This window comes from Kogia breviceps, chromosome 1, assembly GCF_026419965.1.
Source record: "Kogia breviceps isolate mKogBre1 chromosome 1, mKogBre1 haplotype 1, whole genome shotgun sequence".
NCBI lineage: Eukaryota > Metazoa > Chordata > Mammalia > Artiodactyla > Physeteridae > Kogia > Kogia breviceps.
The window spans coordinates 58650632-58670775 of record NC_081310.1 but is presented as its reverse complement, the minus strand read 5'-3'; the positions used below and the strand labels follow the sequence as shown (position 1 = coordinate 58670775).

At 49.6% G+C, this 20144-nt stretch overlaps 1 protein-coding gene across 1 annotated transcript; it reads right to left on the bottom strand.

The window, feature by feature from the left end:
- Positions 1 to 4915: 4915 nt before the first annotated feature.
- LOC131755306 (ATP-binding cassette sub-family C member 6-like) lies at positions 4916 to 19222 on the bottom strand. Its single transcript, XM_059061780.1, has 5 exons — positions 19136 to 19222; positions 16197 to 16327; positions 10561 to 10764; positions 7837 to 8014; positions 4916 to 5113 (listed from the first exon to the last, which is right to left on the bottom strand). The coding sequence occupies exons 1-5, from the start codon at positions 19220 to 19222 to the stop codon at positions 4916 to 4918; spliced, it is 798 nt and encodes a 265-aa protein (XP_058917763.1).
- Between the last annotated feature and the right edge of the window lie 922 nt (positions 19223 to 20144).

Below are 20144 nucleotides of genomic sequence, written 5' to 3'. Positions count from 1 at the left end.
ACCAACACAGCCACTGGGGGCACTGCGGGGAACAAGACCATCCAAAAAGCAGCCGGCCCGGGCTCAGGCAGCCGGAGAGCCACTAGAGACGACCAAAAGGAGAAAGGCCACGGCAGCCCGGGGGACAACAAGCAGGGCACTGCTCACAAAGCCATCAGCCGTGCTCCCATCACCAACGAGTCCAGGACCTCGCACAAATCGGGCAGGAGCTTACCTACAGCAAGTTCAGGTTCCATCACCAAGAGACTCAGCAGGATCGGCTCTTTCTTCAGGAATGTCAGAGCCAAGCTTACGACAAAGACAGTGTGGCCTCCTCACGCGAGGAATATGTGAGCATCCCGCCGAAGGCAGTGGAAGGGACCCGAATGGAGGCCATCACAGAGACAGCAGAGAGTGGCCAGGGCCTGGAAATCACTGGTGGTGTGACATCTGAGACCACGGAGCCAGCGACCGTTGAAGGACCTAGAGCTGGGAGCTGCAAAGGGAACCAGGGCTCAGGGAAATACCCCTGGAGAGCCCATTGCAGCTTCCTACGGAAATTGAAATAAAAATCTGAGAATGCATGCCGTGTTCTGTCTGACTTTCTAGGTCCCGAAGCCCAGACGGAGCCTCACAGTGGATTCTGGGAGGTCAGCTGCGCCACAGTCTGAGACCCAGTGTCCAGTCAAGCGCAGCCCCACCTCACACACATGCTCAGCGCCAACAGCGGTGCTCCATCTGGCCTCCACTCCTTTCTGGCTTTGCCCCCCCCCCACAGCCATGGTCGAAAGTCAGACTATGGCCTGGGAAGCTCTCCTTCACTATGCCCGTATTGTTTTTTATAAACGCTTATTCCCTCTGAAGGCCTGTAAACAAAGCAAGAACAGGGACGCATGTCCCCTCGGGCTATTCAGTGGACAGAAATAAGGGCAGCAGTAGTGGCTAGCAATCAGAACAGCAAGCACTCTCACCTAGACTTAGCCGTTCCCTTCCCAGGTATATACCCTGGAGAAACACACATGTTCTAAGGAACAACTGTGAGAATGTGTATAGCAAAAATAACTTAACAGCAAAACACAGGAAACAGCCCACATTTCCATCAACAGAATTAATACAGCAGACTATGAAGTGAGTGCAATATTCAATAGTGAAACATAAATGAGCTACACACATTAGCATAGATCAACTTCTCCTGATTTTTAAAAACATCAAAAGAATGGGATACAATTCCACTCACGGAACCATTCTGAAACAAGCTCAAACAATGCATTGCATAGGGTACATATTTTAAAAACAACTGTAGCTAAACGTGAGGGAAGAGTAAACACAAAATTCGGGACAGTTTTCTCTAGGGTGGAAAGGCTAGGTCAAGGAGGTTGACACAAGGCTGTCAGTGCTGCTGGGAATCGCTCCGTCTCTTAGGCAAGATGGTAGGTACACAGGTGGTGTATTTTTCACATTTTACTAACTCTGAAATCAGCATCGCGGCACTTGTGATGAAGTTATTGCCAATGCCTTTCTCTATTTTTCACTTTTCTTTATGCACAAAGGTGATGTCAGAAAGGCTTGGCATCTTTAAATTACACTTATTTAAGGTAAAGTACAAGAACGCTGGTTTGGTTATTAGGAAAAGAAGGAACGATATGCCTACTTTCCAGATAAGAACACTGAGGTTCAGAGAAGGTAACCTGCTCCAGTCGCACATGGGATCTTTGCAGAACAGTCATCCACCAGCCCACTTCTTTAGGCAAAGCCCTGTCCGGGGCACGGGAAGGAGGCAAGCAAACAAGCCTGAGATAGGACCGGCACAAGAACCCGAGGCACCAGCATTCTTACCATCATGTTCCAAAACTACAGAGATGAGCATCAATTTTACTAGACTGAGCGGAGGGAGGGGTGGGGGCTGGGAGCCGGTTATCGGACTTCAGTGAGCTCACAGCTCTTAGCTGGCCTTCTCTCGAGAGCATCCAGACCACCCCTGAGCTGCGTCTGGCTCCCTGGCTTCTACCTCTAGCCTCTGGCATCACCCACGCTGCAGCCATAAACAGGCTCCCACCTGGAATTCCAGCGTCCACTCCTGGAACACCCAGCGTCCAGTCCTCCTGCAGCCACTAATTAAACTTTGGAATGCCCTACTCAGAAGGGTTTCTCCATACCAAATCTGATGGTGGTTCCTCTTCTTGGTGATTAAGAAATTCAGAGGGAGAAGGCTCAGGACGATAGCGATGGCGGTGAGGGCCGAGGGTCCTAGAAGCTGGAGACAAAGGGCAGGATGTCACGAGACAATTCCAGAAGCCCAGCTGTCATTACGGGGGTGGGGGGAGGCTCAGACTTGGGCCCTAAGTCAGGGAGGTGTCAGAGAGTCCAATGAGGGCAGCTACCAGGTTATAGAGACCAGGACTCATGGGCTCCTCAGATGGAAATACCTGTGGAAGATGGAGTCCATCTCCGTTAGGGATGGGAGAGAGGGGGAATGATGCACCTCACAAAATGGAATGGGGGCAGGGTCACAGTCAAGACGGGTCATGCACGTAGATGGGCAGCGCCTGCCTAGAACGGTGAAGACAGACTCTGGAATCGGGATCTGGGTTCAAATGCTGACTTTACACACACTGGTGTGGCCTTGGGCAAGTTACTGACCCTCCCTAAGCTGCAGTTGCTCACATTAAATGGAAATGGAGCTATTCCCACTCTGCCTGTAGTGAGTGCTGGTGTCATACAATCAATGATTATCCCCTGACAAGGGTTGCCAGATTTAGCAAATAATTATATTAAACTGCCTGCCCAGTGACATTTTCATTTCAGATAAACAGCAAATAAGTTTTTAGTATAAGTATATCCCATGTCATGTTTGGGATATACTTATAATAAAAATTCTTCTGTTTATCTGAAATTCATCTTTAACTGGACATCCTGTATTTTGTCTGGCAGCCCTACCCCCCAGCTCTGTGACTTGGGACAGTTATCTTCCCTCCCTCTTTCATCTCTCTATCTGGAAAATGTGGAGCTGGAGAGTAGGGTAAATGATTTTTAAGTGGCTGTAATGTGAGATTCCTCCTGACGTCATTTGGGTCCATTCTCTAGACGAGCCCCACCCCACTCTTCAGTCTGTGGGCCTCATTTTCAGCTCTCAGCCCCTAAGAATGTTTAGTTTCTAATCTTGACACCCTAGCAAGCCAGTGTTTCATTTATGCAGCAACTGCGCCTCCCAGTGTCCAAATGGACAGGTGCCCAGAAGGCAAACACCTGCCTACAGCCGGGGCTGGGAGAATAGTCAAAGGAATGTGAACAGAAGGTTAAATACACTCTCTCTGGCAAAAATGCTACAAATGCTAACGGTAGCAACCCCAATTCCTACCGCTCCCCCTTTACCAGGGTCTCATGGTGACTTTCTGATGTTAGGACCACCTGCCAAGAGTCAGGGAAAGTGATGGGTGTGTTGTCTGCAGTTTCACTTGAGTCACGGGTCGGCCTGTTTAACTGCCCTGCATTTTCCCCAGTGTCCTTCCTCCCTTTCTCTCTAATAATAACAGCCAACAGTTATGCACTTGCTGAGCACCCTCTGTATGCTAGGTCCTAGACTGCAAGGTAGCAAGTCCAAAAGTGTCCAGGCCCCAAGCCCTTATTGTGGGGACACTGGGGCAGTAGCAGAGGTACAATAATGATGATAACACACAGCTGGTATTCTGGAGCATTCCACACTCATTCACAATCAATATGCCGTTGATACACTCACCCAGGGGCCTGTGAAACACAGCACATGGGCCAGATCTCTCCACCTGTTTATATGCCGACCTCAAGCCATACAAAGATTGTTTATCGTTCTTACATTTTAAAATGATTGAAGAAAATCAAACGAAGATGATTTCATGATATGTGTAAATTACATGAAATTCAAACTTCAGTGTCCATAAGCAATTTTATTGGAACACCACCAGGCCTGTTTGATTAGTATTGCCTGTGGCTGCTTGTGCACTAGAAGGGAAGAGTTAAATAGTTTTGAGAGAGACCCTATGGCCCCTAACGTCTAAAATATCTACAATCTGCTCCTTTACAGAAAAGTCTGTGAGCCTGGAACCAGCCCTCATGGAGCAGAGCTGAAGAAGATCTTCAAATGAACTGCCCCACCCCCATGCATAACCAACAAGACAATTAAACACCTATAGGGTATAGCTGTGTCCCAGATGCTATCTAAGTGCTTCACAGGTATTAGCTCATTTAATTCCTCAGCAACTCAAGGGCTGGGGCACTTCGGTTAATTACAGTCCTCACTTTGCCACTGAGGAAATGAGGCACGGAGAGGCTAAGTTACTTACTGGAAGGTTTTACAACTAGCAAGTGCTGAAAGCAGGTTTCGAACCCAGGCAGTCCCACTACAAAGTCTGTGATTTTAATTAAAAAGAAAAAAGAAAATCCTGCACCACAAAACAGATATAAGAAAGTTAGAAAAAGTTCTGATTTTTTTTTTTTTTTGGCCTGGTTGGCTACTTAATGCTTTTTGAAAACCAAGTAGTAAATTCTTTCCCCTAAATTTTCTTTCCCTTTTTTTTGTTGTTGGTAGTGGTGGTGGTGATGGTGCCCTACCATTACTGGTAACTTCAAAACATGCCTAATCTGCTCACTTGTTACCCCGATATCACACCCAAAAAGTGCCAATGTCATCACCATCATCATCATACAGATGAGGAAACTGAGGCCCTGAGAGGTGAGCATCCAGCCCAAGGTGAAGTGAAGGTCATCCTCATCTAAGACTTTGCCCATTACATCAGCCCGCAGTGTGCAGATGGAGATAGGATTGAGGAGGAGGAGTGGGAGGAGGTGAGGAAGGAGGAGGAGGAGGAGGAGGGGGAGGAGGAGGTGGGGGAGGATGAGGAGGAGGAGGAGGAGGAGGGGGACGTGGAGGGGGAAGAGGATGGGGAGGGGGGGTGAGGAGGATTCAACTCAAATCCCAGCTCTCTCTGCCCCAGAACACCTGCCAGAGGTAGAGAAAGCAGATGATGATCCAGATGAGCGGCAGCCACAGCCCGTTGAGGTAGGTGATGCTCTCAGTCAGCCGCTGCACATCCACAGACACCAGGTTGACCACGTCCCCCACTGCGCTGGCCTTTCTGGAGCTGCTGGACAGAGCCAGGACCTGGGAGGGGCAGAAGATGGAGACCTGAGTCAGGAGGGAGGGAAGGAGAGGGTGAGGGGCAGTTAGGGAGGACCACGAGGGAGGAAGGGCCCAGGAGGGAGGGAGGCCCACGGCTTGGACTGAGCAAGAGAACAGCCACCCAGCAGGCCGGGGTCTAAGCTGTGCTGCCCCTGCTGGCTGAGGCAGATTTCTTTACCATCTGAGCCTCAGTTCACTCATCTGCAAAGTGGGCTAATAAAATCTCCTCAGCTAACCTCCCATTGTGAGACTCCAGGGAGAAGACAAAAATGAAAATACCCTGAAACCCCTAAAGCACTGGACTAATAACAATTAATAACATACTACTAGCGAGTGGTGAAAGCAATAGTTGATAATGGTGATAATGCTGATAATGGTGGTCATCTGCTGAGCGCTACAGCCTAGGCACTGTGCTCAATAAACTAACAGTTTCACCATTTTCCGTGATGGGGCACATCAGACAACTGTATGGAGCGGGTACTGCCATATTTCATTCAATCTAAAACACTGTGGATAAAGTACTCTCTACTTTTGTATCACTATGGGAAAAAACATCAATGCCAACTAAATTAAAACATCTTGATTTCAGAAGTTAAAAAGAGAAAAAAAACGTGAGACTAGAATCAGTGAGATGCAGAATTATTAACCCCATTTCACAGCTAAGGAAACTGAGGCACAGAGAAATTGACCAATTTGCCCAAAGCCAGAGGGCTCCTAAGTGACTGGGCCAGGATTGGAATCCAGGATGACAGAGGCACGACATGGGCTAGACAGGGTGTTAGACTGACCCCTGCAGGCATTCAGTGTGCCTCTCAGACACCAAGCTGGTTTTCTGGCAGCCCCAAATTTGCCCTAACTCTGGGGTCACAGTGGACCCCTTCCAACCTGTTGAATGCTACGTTCTACTTGCAGTCCCCTCTCTCTCTCTGCTGAGTGTGTCAGGGAAGAAGTGAGGGGGTGAAGTGGTGAGCTGGCAATGATTGAGTGTAGAAATCTGAAAAAAAAATCTTCAAATCTTTACCGAGCACCTGCTCTGGGCCTCACTCTGAGGTGAGTACTGTGATCAACAGAGGCAGGGCACTTGCTCTCTTCGGAGTGGAGTTTGAGCTGGGGGACAAAATTAAATAAAGATGTACATAGTTCATCCTTTAATAGTAATTATGATGAGTGCCATGAAGAAGTGTTTTCAAATATAGGTTTTTATCATTATTCAGGCATGGCAAGCCCACAGATCAGAGAAGACTGCCCTTGACAAGAGGGTTTATTATACTCACAGATCTCAAGAGGAGGGGGCACCCCACGCTATGAGGGGGCCACTGGGGAAGCACCAGGATGCTGCAGGGTTGGGGGGACCACAGGCAAGAGCTTGTTGTGGTTTTCATGGGAAGGTCAGGCAGGGTAAGCAGGTTTAGGATTGGCTAGTTGGAATAATTCCACCGGGCTCTTGGCATAGGAGCTGGGCCTCATTGTCTGGTACCCTGCCCCGGGGCGATTAAGGCAGGGGATAGTGGCCTAGAGTGTTAGGGCCCAAAAAGGAGGCAGTTGGGGTGTGAGCTCTGGATTGGTTGGCTTGCATGTGAAAGAGATGCTTTCAGATGAGTCTCTTAGCATCTCTGGGAACTGGCTGATCCTGGGAGGGACAGAGGGGCAGTCCCTCCAGGGTCAGCAAGACCCCAGATGTCAAAGCACCAGATACAGAAAGTAAGAAGACACAGTTAAAACAGAAGCAGCCCAGAGGGCAGAGTGGAGGGGTATGACCTCATCAGGTGATGAAGGCGGCTGCCCCAAGGGTGGGGATGGGAAGAGCAAAGCCTTCGGGTCATCTTCCTGCAGCCTCAGCTCCATGTGTGGACTCCCGAGACCGGACAGGCCACACCAGCTCCAGTGTGCTCAGGGGGATGTGGCCTGAAATTCAGGAGCTACACGGCCACCCAGGAGCTGATCCCTTTGCCCCCTTCTTTCCCAAGTGACAGCTCAGGTGTGAGAGAAAGGGGCTTACACAGGACTGCCTTGCTCAGATGCTCCAGACCCCAGAGGGGCCAACATCTCTTAGAGCAGCAGCCTCACAGGTTTCGGTTCCAAGGTCCCCCAAGGGGACAAGAATCACTGCAGAGAGAAGCCCAAGCCCAATGCTATGGCTTACCTCCGGGTATCATAGTTCATTGGCAGAACTTTCAGCCCAGATGCAATTTACCAAGGGGTCAGGGGTCATTTTAATTGTAAGCAGTGTTACCGGGTAAAATAGCTGACAGTCCACCTTTATCCAGTTTCCACAGAGCCCGTTGGTTAGCCCTTTATTTATCCTCAGGGGGGTGAGTGTTCACTACATGAAGAGTTGTGGAAAGGGTGCCCAGGCAGTGGGAACAGCAAGTGCAAAGGCCCTGAGGTGGGAGATTGTTTGGCGTGCTTGAGGAACTGAAAGAAGACCTGTGGGGCCGGAGGAAAGTGAAAGAAGTGTGAAGGAAGTGTGTGACGTAATCAGCTAGAAGAGGTGCCAGGGTCAGATCACGCAAGCCTTACAGAAATAGCCAAGAAGGTGAGGGTGTGGTGTGGGCAAACATGAGTAAAGTGATGAATGAGTGTGGTTTTAGGCACTGATGACAGTAACGGTTCAGGAACATTCCACTTCTTGGCTGGAACATTTGTCTGTGAATTGGGACAGGATGGAGAGAGAGGAAAGGCCACGCCTCTCCCCTGCGGCTCACCTTTCTGTACACCAGGCCCATGATGGCCATTCGCAGCCTCATCTGTAGCACCTTGAGTCTGTACATGTGCTGCTGCTCGAACAGTGTTTGCAGGCAGGCAGAGAGGAACATCAGCATGGCGAGAAGACAGCCCTTCCAGGCTGGGGTCTTGGGGTCACCAATAAACTCCAGGAAGAGGCTGGTGAGAAAGGGCACCCATGGCTATTGCCTCTGCCTAAGCCTGGCCAGGTCTGGAGGACCAGACAGTATGGGGTTCTTTTTTGTTTTCCACAAAAATGGTTGCAATCATTTCCCCCACTGTCCACACTCATTTTCAGCGTGACTTGCGTCTCCACCAATCAACAGGTGAAGTTTTTACTGCCACCTGTTATGGGCTGAACTGTGTCGTCACAAAATTTATATGTTAAAGTCCAAACCCCCAGTACCTCAGAATACGACTGTGTATTTGAAAATAGGACCTTTAAAGAGGTGATTCAGTTAAAATGAGGCCGTTAGGATGGGCCTTAATCCAATACAACTGGTGTCCCTGTAAGAAGAGGAAATTTGGACACATAAGGAGACACCAGGGGTGCATGTGCTCAGAGGAAAAACCACGTGAGGACACAGCGACAAGGCAGCTGTCTGGGCAAGGAGAGAGCCCTCAGAAGAAACAACACTGATCTTGGACATCTAGCCTCCAGTAACGTGAGGACAAAAACTTCTGTTGTTTAAATGGGACCTAATTAAACTTAAAATCTTTTGCACAGCAAAGGAAACCATAAACACAACGAAAAGACAACCTACAGAATGGGAGAAAATATTTGCAAACGATGTGACCGAGAAGGGATTAATCTCCAAAACATACAAACAGCTCATACAGCTCAATATCAAAAAAACAACCCAATTGAAAAATGGGCAGAGACCTAAATAGACATTTCTTCAAAGAAGACATACAGATGGCCAAAACGCACATGAAAAGATGCTCAATATCGCTAATTATTAGAGGACTGCAAATCAAAACTGTAATGAGGTATCACCTCACACCGGTCAGAATAGCCATCATCAGAAAGTCTACAAATAATAAATGCTGGAGAGGGTGTGGAGAAAAGGGAACCCTCCTCCACTGTTGGTGGAAATGTAAATGGGGGCAGCCACTATGGAGAACAGTATACGGAGGTTCCTTAAACAACTAAAAATGGAGTTGACCTATGATCCAGCAATCCCACTCCTGGGCATATATCTGGAGAAAACTCTAGTTTGAAAAGAAACGTGCATCCCAGTGTTTACTGCAGCTCTATTTACAATAATAGCCAAGACATGGAAGCAACCTCCAGGTCCACTGAATGGATAAAGAAGATGTGGTATAGGTATACAATGGAATATTACTCAGCCATAAAAAAGAATGAAATAGTGCCATTTGCAGCAACATGGATGGACCTAGATATTATCATACTAAATGAAGTAAGTCAGAGAAAGACAAATATCATATGATGTCACTTATATGTGAAATCTAAAAAAAATGATACAAATGAACTTATATACAAAACAGAAATAGACCCATAGACATAGAAGAGAAACTCATGGTTACCAAAGAGAAAAGGGGTGGGGATAAATTAGGAGTTTGGGATTAACATATATACACTACTATTATAAAATAGATAACCAACAAGGACCTACTGTATAGCACAGGGAACTTTACTCAATATTTTGTAATAAGCTATAAGGGAAAAGAACCTGAAAAAGAATATATTGACATATGTATGTACAATATAACTGAATCGCTTTGCTGTATACCTGAAACTGACACAACATTGTAAATCAACTGTACTTCAATTAAAAAAGAAAAGAAAGAACAGTAGAAAAGATAAGCACCAGAAAAAAATTTCTGTTGTTTAAAGTCACCCAGTTTGTAGTGCTTTGTTATGGCAGCCCTAACACACTAACATGCCACCTCTTGAATCTGGGCTGGCTGTGCAACCAGCTTTGGCCTCACGAGAAAATGCAACTTTTGCTTTGTCTTGGAATCCTGCCAAATGGCCCCGTGAACAAGCCGGATTTAGCCTTTTGAGGATGAGAGACCACCGGAGCAGAGACAAGATATCCCAGCTGGGACTGTCTTGGACCAGCCAGTCCCCAGCCAGCCCCACAGGTGACTGCAGACAGATGAGTGAACCCAGCCAAGAAAAGAAGAATCACCCAGCTGAAGCCAGCTTGAATTGCTGACCCACAGGATCATGAGCTAAAGAAGTGGCTTTAAGTCCCTCACTTTTTTTTTTTTTTTTTTTTTTGAGATATGCAGGCCTCTCACTGCTGTGGCCTCTCCCGTTGCAGAGCACAGGCTCCGGACGCGCAGGCTCAGTGGCCACGGCTCACGGGCCCAGCCGCTCCGCGGCATGTGGGATCTTCCCGGACCGGGGCACGAACCCGTGTCCCCTGCATCGGCAGGCGGACTCTCAACCACTGCGCCACCAGGGAAGCCCTAAGCCCCTCACTTTTGAGGGGCTTTGTTGTATAGCAAAAGCAAACGGATAGAGTCAGGCTAGAATTCACTCGTTTTCCCTCCCCAAGGTCACTCACTTTCTTGTTTAATTGGTCCTTCCTGAGTATCCTTTTCACCCACCCTCAGTGCCCTGAGCACCAGAGGTCTAGGCAGAGGCAGGAGGAGGGCTGAAGGTCCCCTGGTCCTGGAAGGACGCCGTTAATGGGACCACCAGCCTCAGCGAGGCACCCAAGGCCTGGACCCACCTGAGGAGCTTGGGCACCGTGAACCTGAAGACGTCACTGATGATGAGGCTGAGGGTCCCCAGGAGGAAGGTGGAGCGGCCCACCTGCCAGATGGCCCTCAGCAGTGGGCCCCTCTTGCCCCCTTGTTGCTGCAGGAGGGTCTCCGTCTCTGGGGTCTCCGCACCGTGGTTTCCTTTCCTTTTAAATGGTGTCGCCTTGGTGTGCCTTAGGGGAGAGGAGAAATCAGCTCTGGGTCCTTGTAAAAGATTGAATGTTTGGGTCTCCCCCACCCCACCCCCACCATCACCACCCAAATTCATGTTGAAACTAATCGCCAGTGTGATGGTATTAGGAGGTGAGACCTTTGGGAGGTGATTAGGTCATGCAGGTGCAGCCCCCAGGAATGGGATCAGTGCCCCTATAAGAAAAACCCTGGAGAAGTGCCCTCAGGTGTAACCCCATTTCATACATGAGGAAACTGAGGTTCAGAAGGTCAACTTGTCCAAGGGCACACAGCTGAGAAGTGTAAGAACTGGGATTTGATCCCAACCTTCAGAGCCCAGAACTTTTTGATCCCTTACGCAGCCCTCCCCTTCTTCCACAACCAGCCAGCCCTGAGGTAGTTTAGAACTGGTTCAGAATGGGTTTAGAATCACAGATGAGGTCTGTGGGCCTGGCACACCTGGTCTGAGTGAAACCACAGATGGAAGCTCAGGCAGCCATGATGCCTAAGATCCCTGGCCCATGATCATCATCAGAGGCCACAGGGAGAGGAAGGGGGAAGGAGGGAGGGGAGGAAGCCAGAGGGCCTTTCTGGAAGCAGGCTGGTTCTAGGCCATAGGGAGAGGCTGGCAGTGATGCAGCTACTGACAGTGCAGTTGCTGTGTGGCCTTGGGCAGGCTGCTCCCCTCTCTGTCTTCACATGCAAAAGGATGGGGCTGGCCCCACTCTCTGAGTCCCTTCCAGCTCTGACAACTTACAGGGTTATCAGAATTTCAGTGCTGTTTTCAGAGCTGGGACCCAGGGCCAGGCACTGGGATCAGCCCTTTACACACACAAGCTCATCAACTCCTCTCAACCTCCCTGCCCCATGGGTGTCATGGGGTCCCCATTTTACCTTGGAGGAGACTGAGGCTCTGAGAGGTGTGACAGGTGCCCGAGGTCACACATAGAGGACGGAGCAGGGATTTAAGCCCACATCTTGACTCACGATTCACAGAGAGCCTCTTTGTGAGCCCCACGCCCCCCACCCAAAAATTAAAAAGAAAGGAAAAAGGAAAAAAAAAACCCTTGATGAGTGCAGGTACCCAGACCCTAATTAACAAGGTCAAGGTCTTGCCCCTCACCCCTTGACCCAGCTTGTTGTTTAGTTTGGCATCTCTGGAGAGTTGTGACTTGGCCTCCATCGTGAGCTGGGCATGCCTGCCGCTCACGTCTTGCTATTTGGGTCTTGAATGCCAAAAGGATGCTACCTTCTTATAAACGCTACCCCTGACCACCCCTCCCCATCGTATCACACCATTTAATTCATTGCCTTCATAGCCCTGTTCACTGTCTCCAACTCTCTCCTTTTCTTATCTGTTCTGTTAGACCTCCAGGTGGGTGGACTTCTTTTTTTTTCTTCTCCCATAAAACCCTTCAATGGTTTTATAAAAACTCTCCATTCCTAGACACAGTCTTGCACGGCCTGGCCCCTGCCCACCTCCCCACTTCATCCTGGTCCTCTCTGGTTTTCTTTTTTCTTTCCCTGTTTTTAAATTTATTTATTTATTTATTTATTTTTGGCTGCGTTGTCTTCGTTGCGGTGCGCAGGCTTCTCATTGCGGTGGCTTCTCTTGTTGCGGAGCACAGGCTCTAGGAGCACGGGCTTCAGAAGTTGGGGCACTCGGGCTCGGTAGTTGTGGCACACAGGCTTAGTTGCTCTGCGGCATGTGGGATCTTCCCAGACCAGGGCTCGAACCCGTGTCCCCTGCATTGGCGGGCGGATTCTTAACCACTGCACCACCAGGGAAGTCCCTCTCTGGTTTTCTTTCAGCTCCTTGACACATCCACAACTTACCTTTCTCAGGACTTCAGCACAGACTCTCCATGGTCTGGAATGTCTCTGCCCCGCTCTTCCCAAGGCTTGACTTCAATTTCAACATCACCTCCTCAAAGACACTTTCCCTGCAGGCTACAACTAAAGGAGCTCTGGTCCTCTATCCCAGTCCCTTGTTTTTTGTCCCAGCATTTACTTCAACTTGCAATTATCTGTCTTCTCCACCAAAAAGCAGCTTTCTGGAACAAGAGGCCACGGCTGTCTTGTTTACTGCTGTATCCCCAGCATCAGAACAGGGCCTGGCACAGATCAGGCACTGAATCAAGCACTCACTACCTGGGAATAGACTGAACTTTTCAAGATCTCCTCGTGACACTGGACTTAACCTGTTGGTTGCTTTCACTAGGACCAGGTGCAACTAGTCTCTTGGCCCAGTTTAAACAGATACAAGTTTCCTGTTGTCCAGCAAAGCAAACCGCCTAGTCCCACTCCACCTGAACTAGCTGAAGGATCGGTGGTGTGCCTGGGCCTCCTTTTTCAGAGAGGTGGGTTGAGACCCCGGAAGTCAGCCTTTTTACCCCCAAGGCCCAGCCAGCAGTGTGAATACCCCTCCACCACAAGCCAGACGTCCAGTCCCTCCCTCCCTTCCCCTCAAGAATCCTCTCAGCATCTCCTCAGGATGGAGGGGAGGGACAAATCTCAGCAGGCAGTCCAAAGGAAAAGTGGTATTTTTAGCACAAGAGGCTATAAGGAACCAGTCTTTACCACCCGGTTTGCTAAGAAATAAGCAAATGTTAACTTTCTACCCCTGTCTTGAAGCCTACCCCCACCCCCCAGCCTCCCCTTCCGGGATTTGCAATTCAGCCATTTTTCTAACCCTGCGCTCACCTCTCTCCCTTGTCACCTCCGTAGCCCTGAGATGTGGCCTCTCCTTGGCACCCACAATTTGCCCGGGGTCGGTCCGGGTCGGAGGCAAGGCCAGCGCGGCGTCCGCACCGTGCCTCGATGCCCGATGTTGGGTGCTGGTCCTGACTCAGCTGCTGCTGCACACCCACTGGGCTGGGCAAGTGCCAACCAGGGCCAACCCCGCCGCCCCGCCCCGCCCCGCCCCGCCCCCGCCGCCTCCGGCCCCGCCTAAAGTGGGACCCAGGTGGGTAGGCTTCCTGCTTGTATTTTCTTTTTACTCGTATTTCCCCAGCACCTAGTTCAGCACCCGAATGCATAAGTGGCGCAATAAATACTTGTCCAGTGAATGGGAAAAAACAGAGGGAGTGATGTGTGCAAAGGGCCTACTGCTTGCTATTAATAAAGATTTGTGGAAGGAAGCAAAGGAAGGAAGGAAATGATTTGGTTTGGTTGATAGAACCTGGCCTTTGAGCAGGAAAACCGAGGTCCAAATGCCCTTCCCTCTGAGCCTCGGTGTTCCCATCCATAAAATGGGGTGGGTGAAGAGGCCACTGTGAAAGCCTCTTTCCCGCTGGATGTTTTGCTCTGTTCTGTTCTAGCTGCTCACACCAAAATTCTGAGTCACTGTGTTCAGCCTGCAGGCTTGGGAACAAACTTCTTCCTTTCTAGCTGGTCTCACTTTCCATCAGGGAAGGTCTCTAGACTGGTGGCTGGTCTTTGGTCTGTGGCCCCAAAGCCATTTAGTGCAGGACCCAAAAATGACCACAGGCCAAGGCAGGGGGCGTGAGTGAGTGGCCAGGTGCAAGCTGGGGGATATCAAAGGGAGTGGTGGCGACTGCAGCTCACATGCCCTGTTCAATGGGGAAGCTGCTACCCAGATCCACCCTCCTGTTGCCATGCAGGGATGTGGCCCAGTACTGCCATTCTACTTTAAGAGAGGCCCAAATTCCACATTTTCCTGTGACATCTCCAACATTTTAAATGTTGGTGACTTCTCCAAAAACAAAACAAAGAAAAAAACCTTAAACAACAAGACACCATGCTGGCCAAACACACCTGTGACCCTGACTTGGCCAGCAGACAGATTGCTCTGTGACCTCTTAAGATGACATCTTCTCCCTTCCCCCAAAGGCTGCAAAATAGTTTAGAAATAAAACCAAAGTTCTCTTGGTGTGTAATGAGTCAGCTTAGAAAATGCCTGAACCAGATCTCTCTACAACCCTGCCATCCTCCTCTCTTTCTGTCAGTTGTTCACGGATTCTCAAACTGTTCTGGAGAGTGTTTCTATGTGCTAGCTCTAACACTGGGTGACTATCATTCCCAGGCTGGCAGGGGAGGCCAGAGCTGGGAGAGGGTGGACAAGACCTCCAGGGTCCTTTCGAATTAATTCTGCCACTCAAAAGTCACTTCAGCTGTACTTAAACTCACCGTACAGCAAGATATGCCCGGGGTGAGAGCGAGAGCTGCTCTTTTGATTTGCTCATATTACTTACCCCTTTTGCAAAACATACTCCCTTCCTTTGGGGAGCAGCTCTTCCCCTCCCTGTGTGGCTCTGAAGGGACCACCAATTATGGGGCCTGCTCTCCAGCCATGGGATTGGCCCCTGAGAGGCACAGGATTCAAGCCAGCTAATAAAAGGCCTTCCTTGGGATTGTCTATGTGGATGGTAGTAGGGGTTGCTGAGTTGGCATGATACAGGACAGGCGTTTATAGAGAGACCAGTGCCCAGACAACAGCTGAGCTGAGAGATGGAGGGAGAGAATTTGGACGTCATTCAAGTCCTCGATCCAGCCACACCTGAGGCCACACCTACCTTCTCAGCTATGGGAGCCAGCAGACTCGGTCTCTCTCTGGCTCCTTCTAATTTGTGGGATTTAGCCACCTATAACAATCACCACAAAATAATAGAGTATGCAGGGGAACCCTGTAACTTTCCACAGGGCTACTTTTGTCTGTGCCCTGAAACACCTGGCCCCGGGGAGGTCAAGCGACTTGTCCAAGGTCATCAACTACTCGATGGCAGGGCTATGTTTAACCCGGGTTTAATTAATCCTATTAGAGAGCTTATTTCTCTAGACCAAAGTTTCACAAACCAGGTTCCTCAGGCTCTGAGCACTTCACAGAAGTTTCCAGAGATGCCAGAGAGGGCAAGAGTGAGGCAAGTGGGCAGGACTAGAAAGAGATTGAAATCCTCTGGATAACTGATATTGCTGGAAATTTTACCATTTTTAAGAAATTCGCTAAGTTCTTTTCTATAAATCTTTTTTTTTTCTCATCTCACACAAGCTATGAGGAGCTAGGGCTAATGGCATCCCCCGCACCCCCCCCACCTTGAACAGATAAGAAAACTAAAAGCCAGGAAACTAATCACTCAGGTCAAGTAGTAAGTGAGTAGTTGCCTGCATGTTATGGACCATACCTACCTCTCCACCCCCAGTCTTAAAATAGTCCTTCTGTTCCCTGCCTCCATCCCACCATCCGAGCTTCCTTCTGGGAGCCTGGAGAGGTTCCCCCTCTGTCAATATCCTTTTGGAACCTGCAAAGCATCTGGGAGGAAAAGCATCTTGAGCCCGACCTGCTAATGCTTAGTGAGGTCAGCTGACAGGGAGGGGACTGTGGCGGTGGAGCCTGGAGTAGGGGCGTGGTTGTATTTGGGGTCCAGTGATTTGCTGACCCAGCTTTGGGCTGAGCGCCCATCTTCCACACACTCACCGCTGGGCTGCGCTGCGGTTCCTTGTCCATTCCTTTTCAAGCTGGGAAACAAGTTCTTCTGAGGAGTTTTCTCTCCCAAGCGACCAGAGGTCTTTTGGTCCCAGCAGCTTCCATCCAGTAGCCCCTCCAAACTAACCTGTAAAAGAGGATCACCAGAGCAAGCTCCTCTCCTGTGTCCATCCCTGAAGGGTCTTGGCTTGGTAGCTGTGTGACCCTAGTAAGTCACTTCACCTCTCTGCACCTCTGCTGGCCCCTCGGCACAAGGAAAGCAATTTACCTAACTGCGCTAACACTGGAGGGCACTTCTTGGTCTACAAAGAACATCTCATTTAATTCTCATGTGAGCCTATACAGTAGATTACTATTGATCCATTTTACAGAAAAGAAAGAAAACAGAGGCTCAGAGAGATTAAGTGACTTAACCAAAGGGTGACATGTGACAGGGGAAATAAACCTCCCTAGGAGTCAGAAGTCCAGAGTTGAAGAAAACTATTGCTGTGGAGGAAACCTGAACTCCTTCCTCCCTCAGCTTTAAATGTACCCATTCTCCTCCTCAGTCACTGCGCCAGCCACCTGGCCTCGGGACCTTTGCACATGCACGTCACTCTGCTTAAAACTTTTTCCCTGCCACTTCTTACTTGCCCTTCACCTCTAGCCTACATGTGATTTCCTTAAGAGCCCACTTGATGACCCCCCCACACCCAAGTCCAGGTAGATTCTCCCATTGCAAGATCCTCTAGTTTCCTGAGCTTTTTCTTTATAATGCTTGCTGCAATTATCATTATTTAATTTTTCAGTCTGATTATTTATTTAGTCTTTCTCCTCCACTGGACAGTAAGCTCCATAGGGGCAAAGAAAGTACTTGCCTTGATTCTCCCTCTTCTGGATCCTCACATCCTGGCTCGGGGCACAGGATTTGTCAAATAGAAGTCATTACTTTTCAGCCCTGTGACCTTGGGCAAGTCACTCACTGCCCAGCAATGGACCTCAATTTTCTCACCTTAAAATAATAGTGTTTCCCAGTGCTTGGGACTGGTATATGAGATGACTGTAGTGGGTGCATTGTTGGAAGAGGTCACCGAGAGGATGTGACCACTTGTGGACCTGTGACCTGGACCCAGGCAATCTGAGGCTCCTCCCTCCCCTGTCCTTGGAATGTACATTCCACCCACTGTTCTCACACTAGGAGCTACTTCAAGGATGCAGCAGTTAAGTGTTATACCATCTGGATGGTGTATATGTGTCTGAACCCTGTTAAGGCCTCTCTGTAAACTGTTGAGATTCTGGTGGGCAAGTGCAGAGATCTACTCATATTGCGGCACTCAAGACAAGCCTCATATGTAAGTTCTCTTGCGCGTTAACCCTGCCTCCTACCAGTCTGGAGTGGCTGCCTCTTTCTTCCGTCTCTCCAAGCCTACCGTCTATTGGGGCCAGTTTTCAAACCAACACGCACGCACAAGAAATTAACGACTGCAGACTTCCACAGCAGGAGTGTTCTTATCTTTTTAGGTCTCTTTCTTCTCCTGACACCAAGGAGAAGGTCTGGTTTGGAGCTGGTCTTGAGCTCCTCTTTGAGACTTTCCAGTTCCCTTTTCTAATGCAGAGCAAACTCAGGCAAGCAACAGTTTGGATCCAGAAATTATTCACAGTACTTGGTTTTCACTAAAATTATTTCTGGTGTTCTACATGGCAAGGGGTTCTAGATTTTTCTGATTTTGGTAGCGATAGAAAGTTTCCTTTGTTATTTTATTTTATTTTATTTTATTTTATTTTTTTGCGGTACGCGGGCCTCTCAGTGTTGTGGGGAAATAAACGCCTTTGGCTTAACGATGGTGGGGGAGAGAGTGAGTTTGGGGTGCGAGGTCTAGGAGGGGCAGGACAGTCAGGAAAGGAGTCTTCGAAGAAAGCAGGCCTTCACGGGGTCATTGAGAAGGTTGGGTTTGGTGGGTAGATGGAAACTGAGCTGTCACACACAGCCATGGCTCCACCTGGGCAAGGAAGAGGCTCTGAGGAGGAAATCTGAGTGTGTGAGGGGTATGTGAGGGCAGAGAGACAACTTCAGCTGGGTTCCTGAGTCCCAGAGGAATCCAGGTGGCAGAAGGAGGGTGGGCTCTCCTTCTCCCCTCTCTCACTCCTCTTTGGCTGTGCCGGGTCGTGAGCACGGGGATCAATCCCTCCTCCCATGGAGCTCCTGGTAAGAGACTTTGTGATGGTCCCTCAGGAGGCTACTGAGTGGGCCTGATAAGCGGCGGGCCGGGGGGCGGGGTTTAAAGAAGACGATTAAAGTTGCATAGTGATTCGATTTGAATATTCTAGTCAGGAGGTTTATTGATAAGAGAATGTTTCTTTTTAGATGATGTGACCACCACCACTGTTGAGTTTCTCCGCCAAGGTTGAGTGTGCACCGCGAGGAAAGATACTAAATATATGAAGCGTCTAAATTGTAGTGGATGTAGCAAAGGACATCTGACGTGCCCTAAGCTGACGGTCCCCAGCCCCGTGGGCCCCCAAGAAGAGGGAACCTCGTCTGTCCCTAAGTGTAAGCATGAATCGAACCCTGAAGCCTCCCGCAAAGAGGTCACTTAGCACCAATTAAAATCCAGGCCAGGGCTTCCCTGGTGGCGCAGTGGTTGAGAATCCGCCTGCCGATGCAGGGGACACGGGTTCGTGCCCCGGTCCGGGAAGATCCCACATGCTGCGGGGCAGCTGGGCCCGTGAGCCATGGCCGCTGAGCCCGTGCGTCCGGAGCCTGTGCTCCGCAACGGGAGACGCCACAATGGTGGAAGGCCCGCGTACCACCAAAAATTAAAAAAAAAAAAATCCAGGCCATTACCTCAGCAGACTCCGTGGCTTCATTCTCTCCAGAAGAAGGAACAGCCGGCACAGGAGTCTCAAGGCTGACTAGACTGGCAACAGGACCCAGTTTCACTTCAACGAACATCGCAGGAGGCCAGCGCCGACTGGACCAACCGCCCACGCACACGGTTTCCGCCGTTTTGGGCGGCGGTTTCTTTGCGCACGCGCATCACTCGCTGTCCGCCCACTTTTTTCTTTTTTTCTTTTTGCGGTACGCGGGCCTCTCACTGTTGTGTCCTCTCCCTTTGCGGAGCACAGGCTCCGGACGCGCAGGCTCAGTGGCCATGGCTCACGGGCCCAGCCGCTTTGCGGCATGTGGGATCTTCCGGGACCGGGGCACGAACCCGTGTCCCCTGTATCGGCAGGCGGACTCTCAACCACTGCGCCACCAGGGAAGGCCCTGTCCGCACTCTTGCCCCATCCTTTCCTCCATCCCACACCCAGGTCCCTGCATTCAGGGCTGATGAAACAGGGCTGTGTAAACTTGTATTCACCTCATTTTAATTGAAGGTCCTACAGATGACCAGAAATTTTGCCTCAATTCAATAGAACTTGTAAAATGCAAGACCACCTGCTTCTCTCCTCCTAACCAACTCAACCCATCGCCAAGTCACTGGAGATGTAACCTGGGCCCCTCAGGAGCCTCTGCTCCTATCAATGTCTTACCTGGGCGGGGTGGGGGAGGGCAGTGGCGGGGGTGGGGGCACGGAGCTGCAGAAAAGACCCAAGGGAGAAGCAGCTGCAGTTAAGGCCCTGAGATCAAACTCCTCCCCAGCCCAGCCTCCTCAGAGACGATGTTCCTTCTAATGTTTGTTGTTTGTTTTAACCATATTCTAATTCCTTGAAGTTGCCAACGGCTAACCACACTGCCAACTTGGCTGACATAAACAGATATTAGTGTTGTAAATAAATTGAACTTACCCAACAGTTAATAAGATTTGCAAAATGATATGGAGCATATAGTCATTACTTTGTTTCCTGGTAATTAATCATGGTGGAAATAAATAAGGCCAACCACTGCTTCCCAAGGACTGCATCTCCCAAGCCACAGGCTTCACAGAGGCTTTTCTAATTCCTGGATATTAGCTGTGC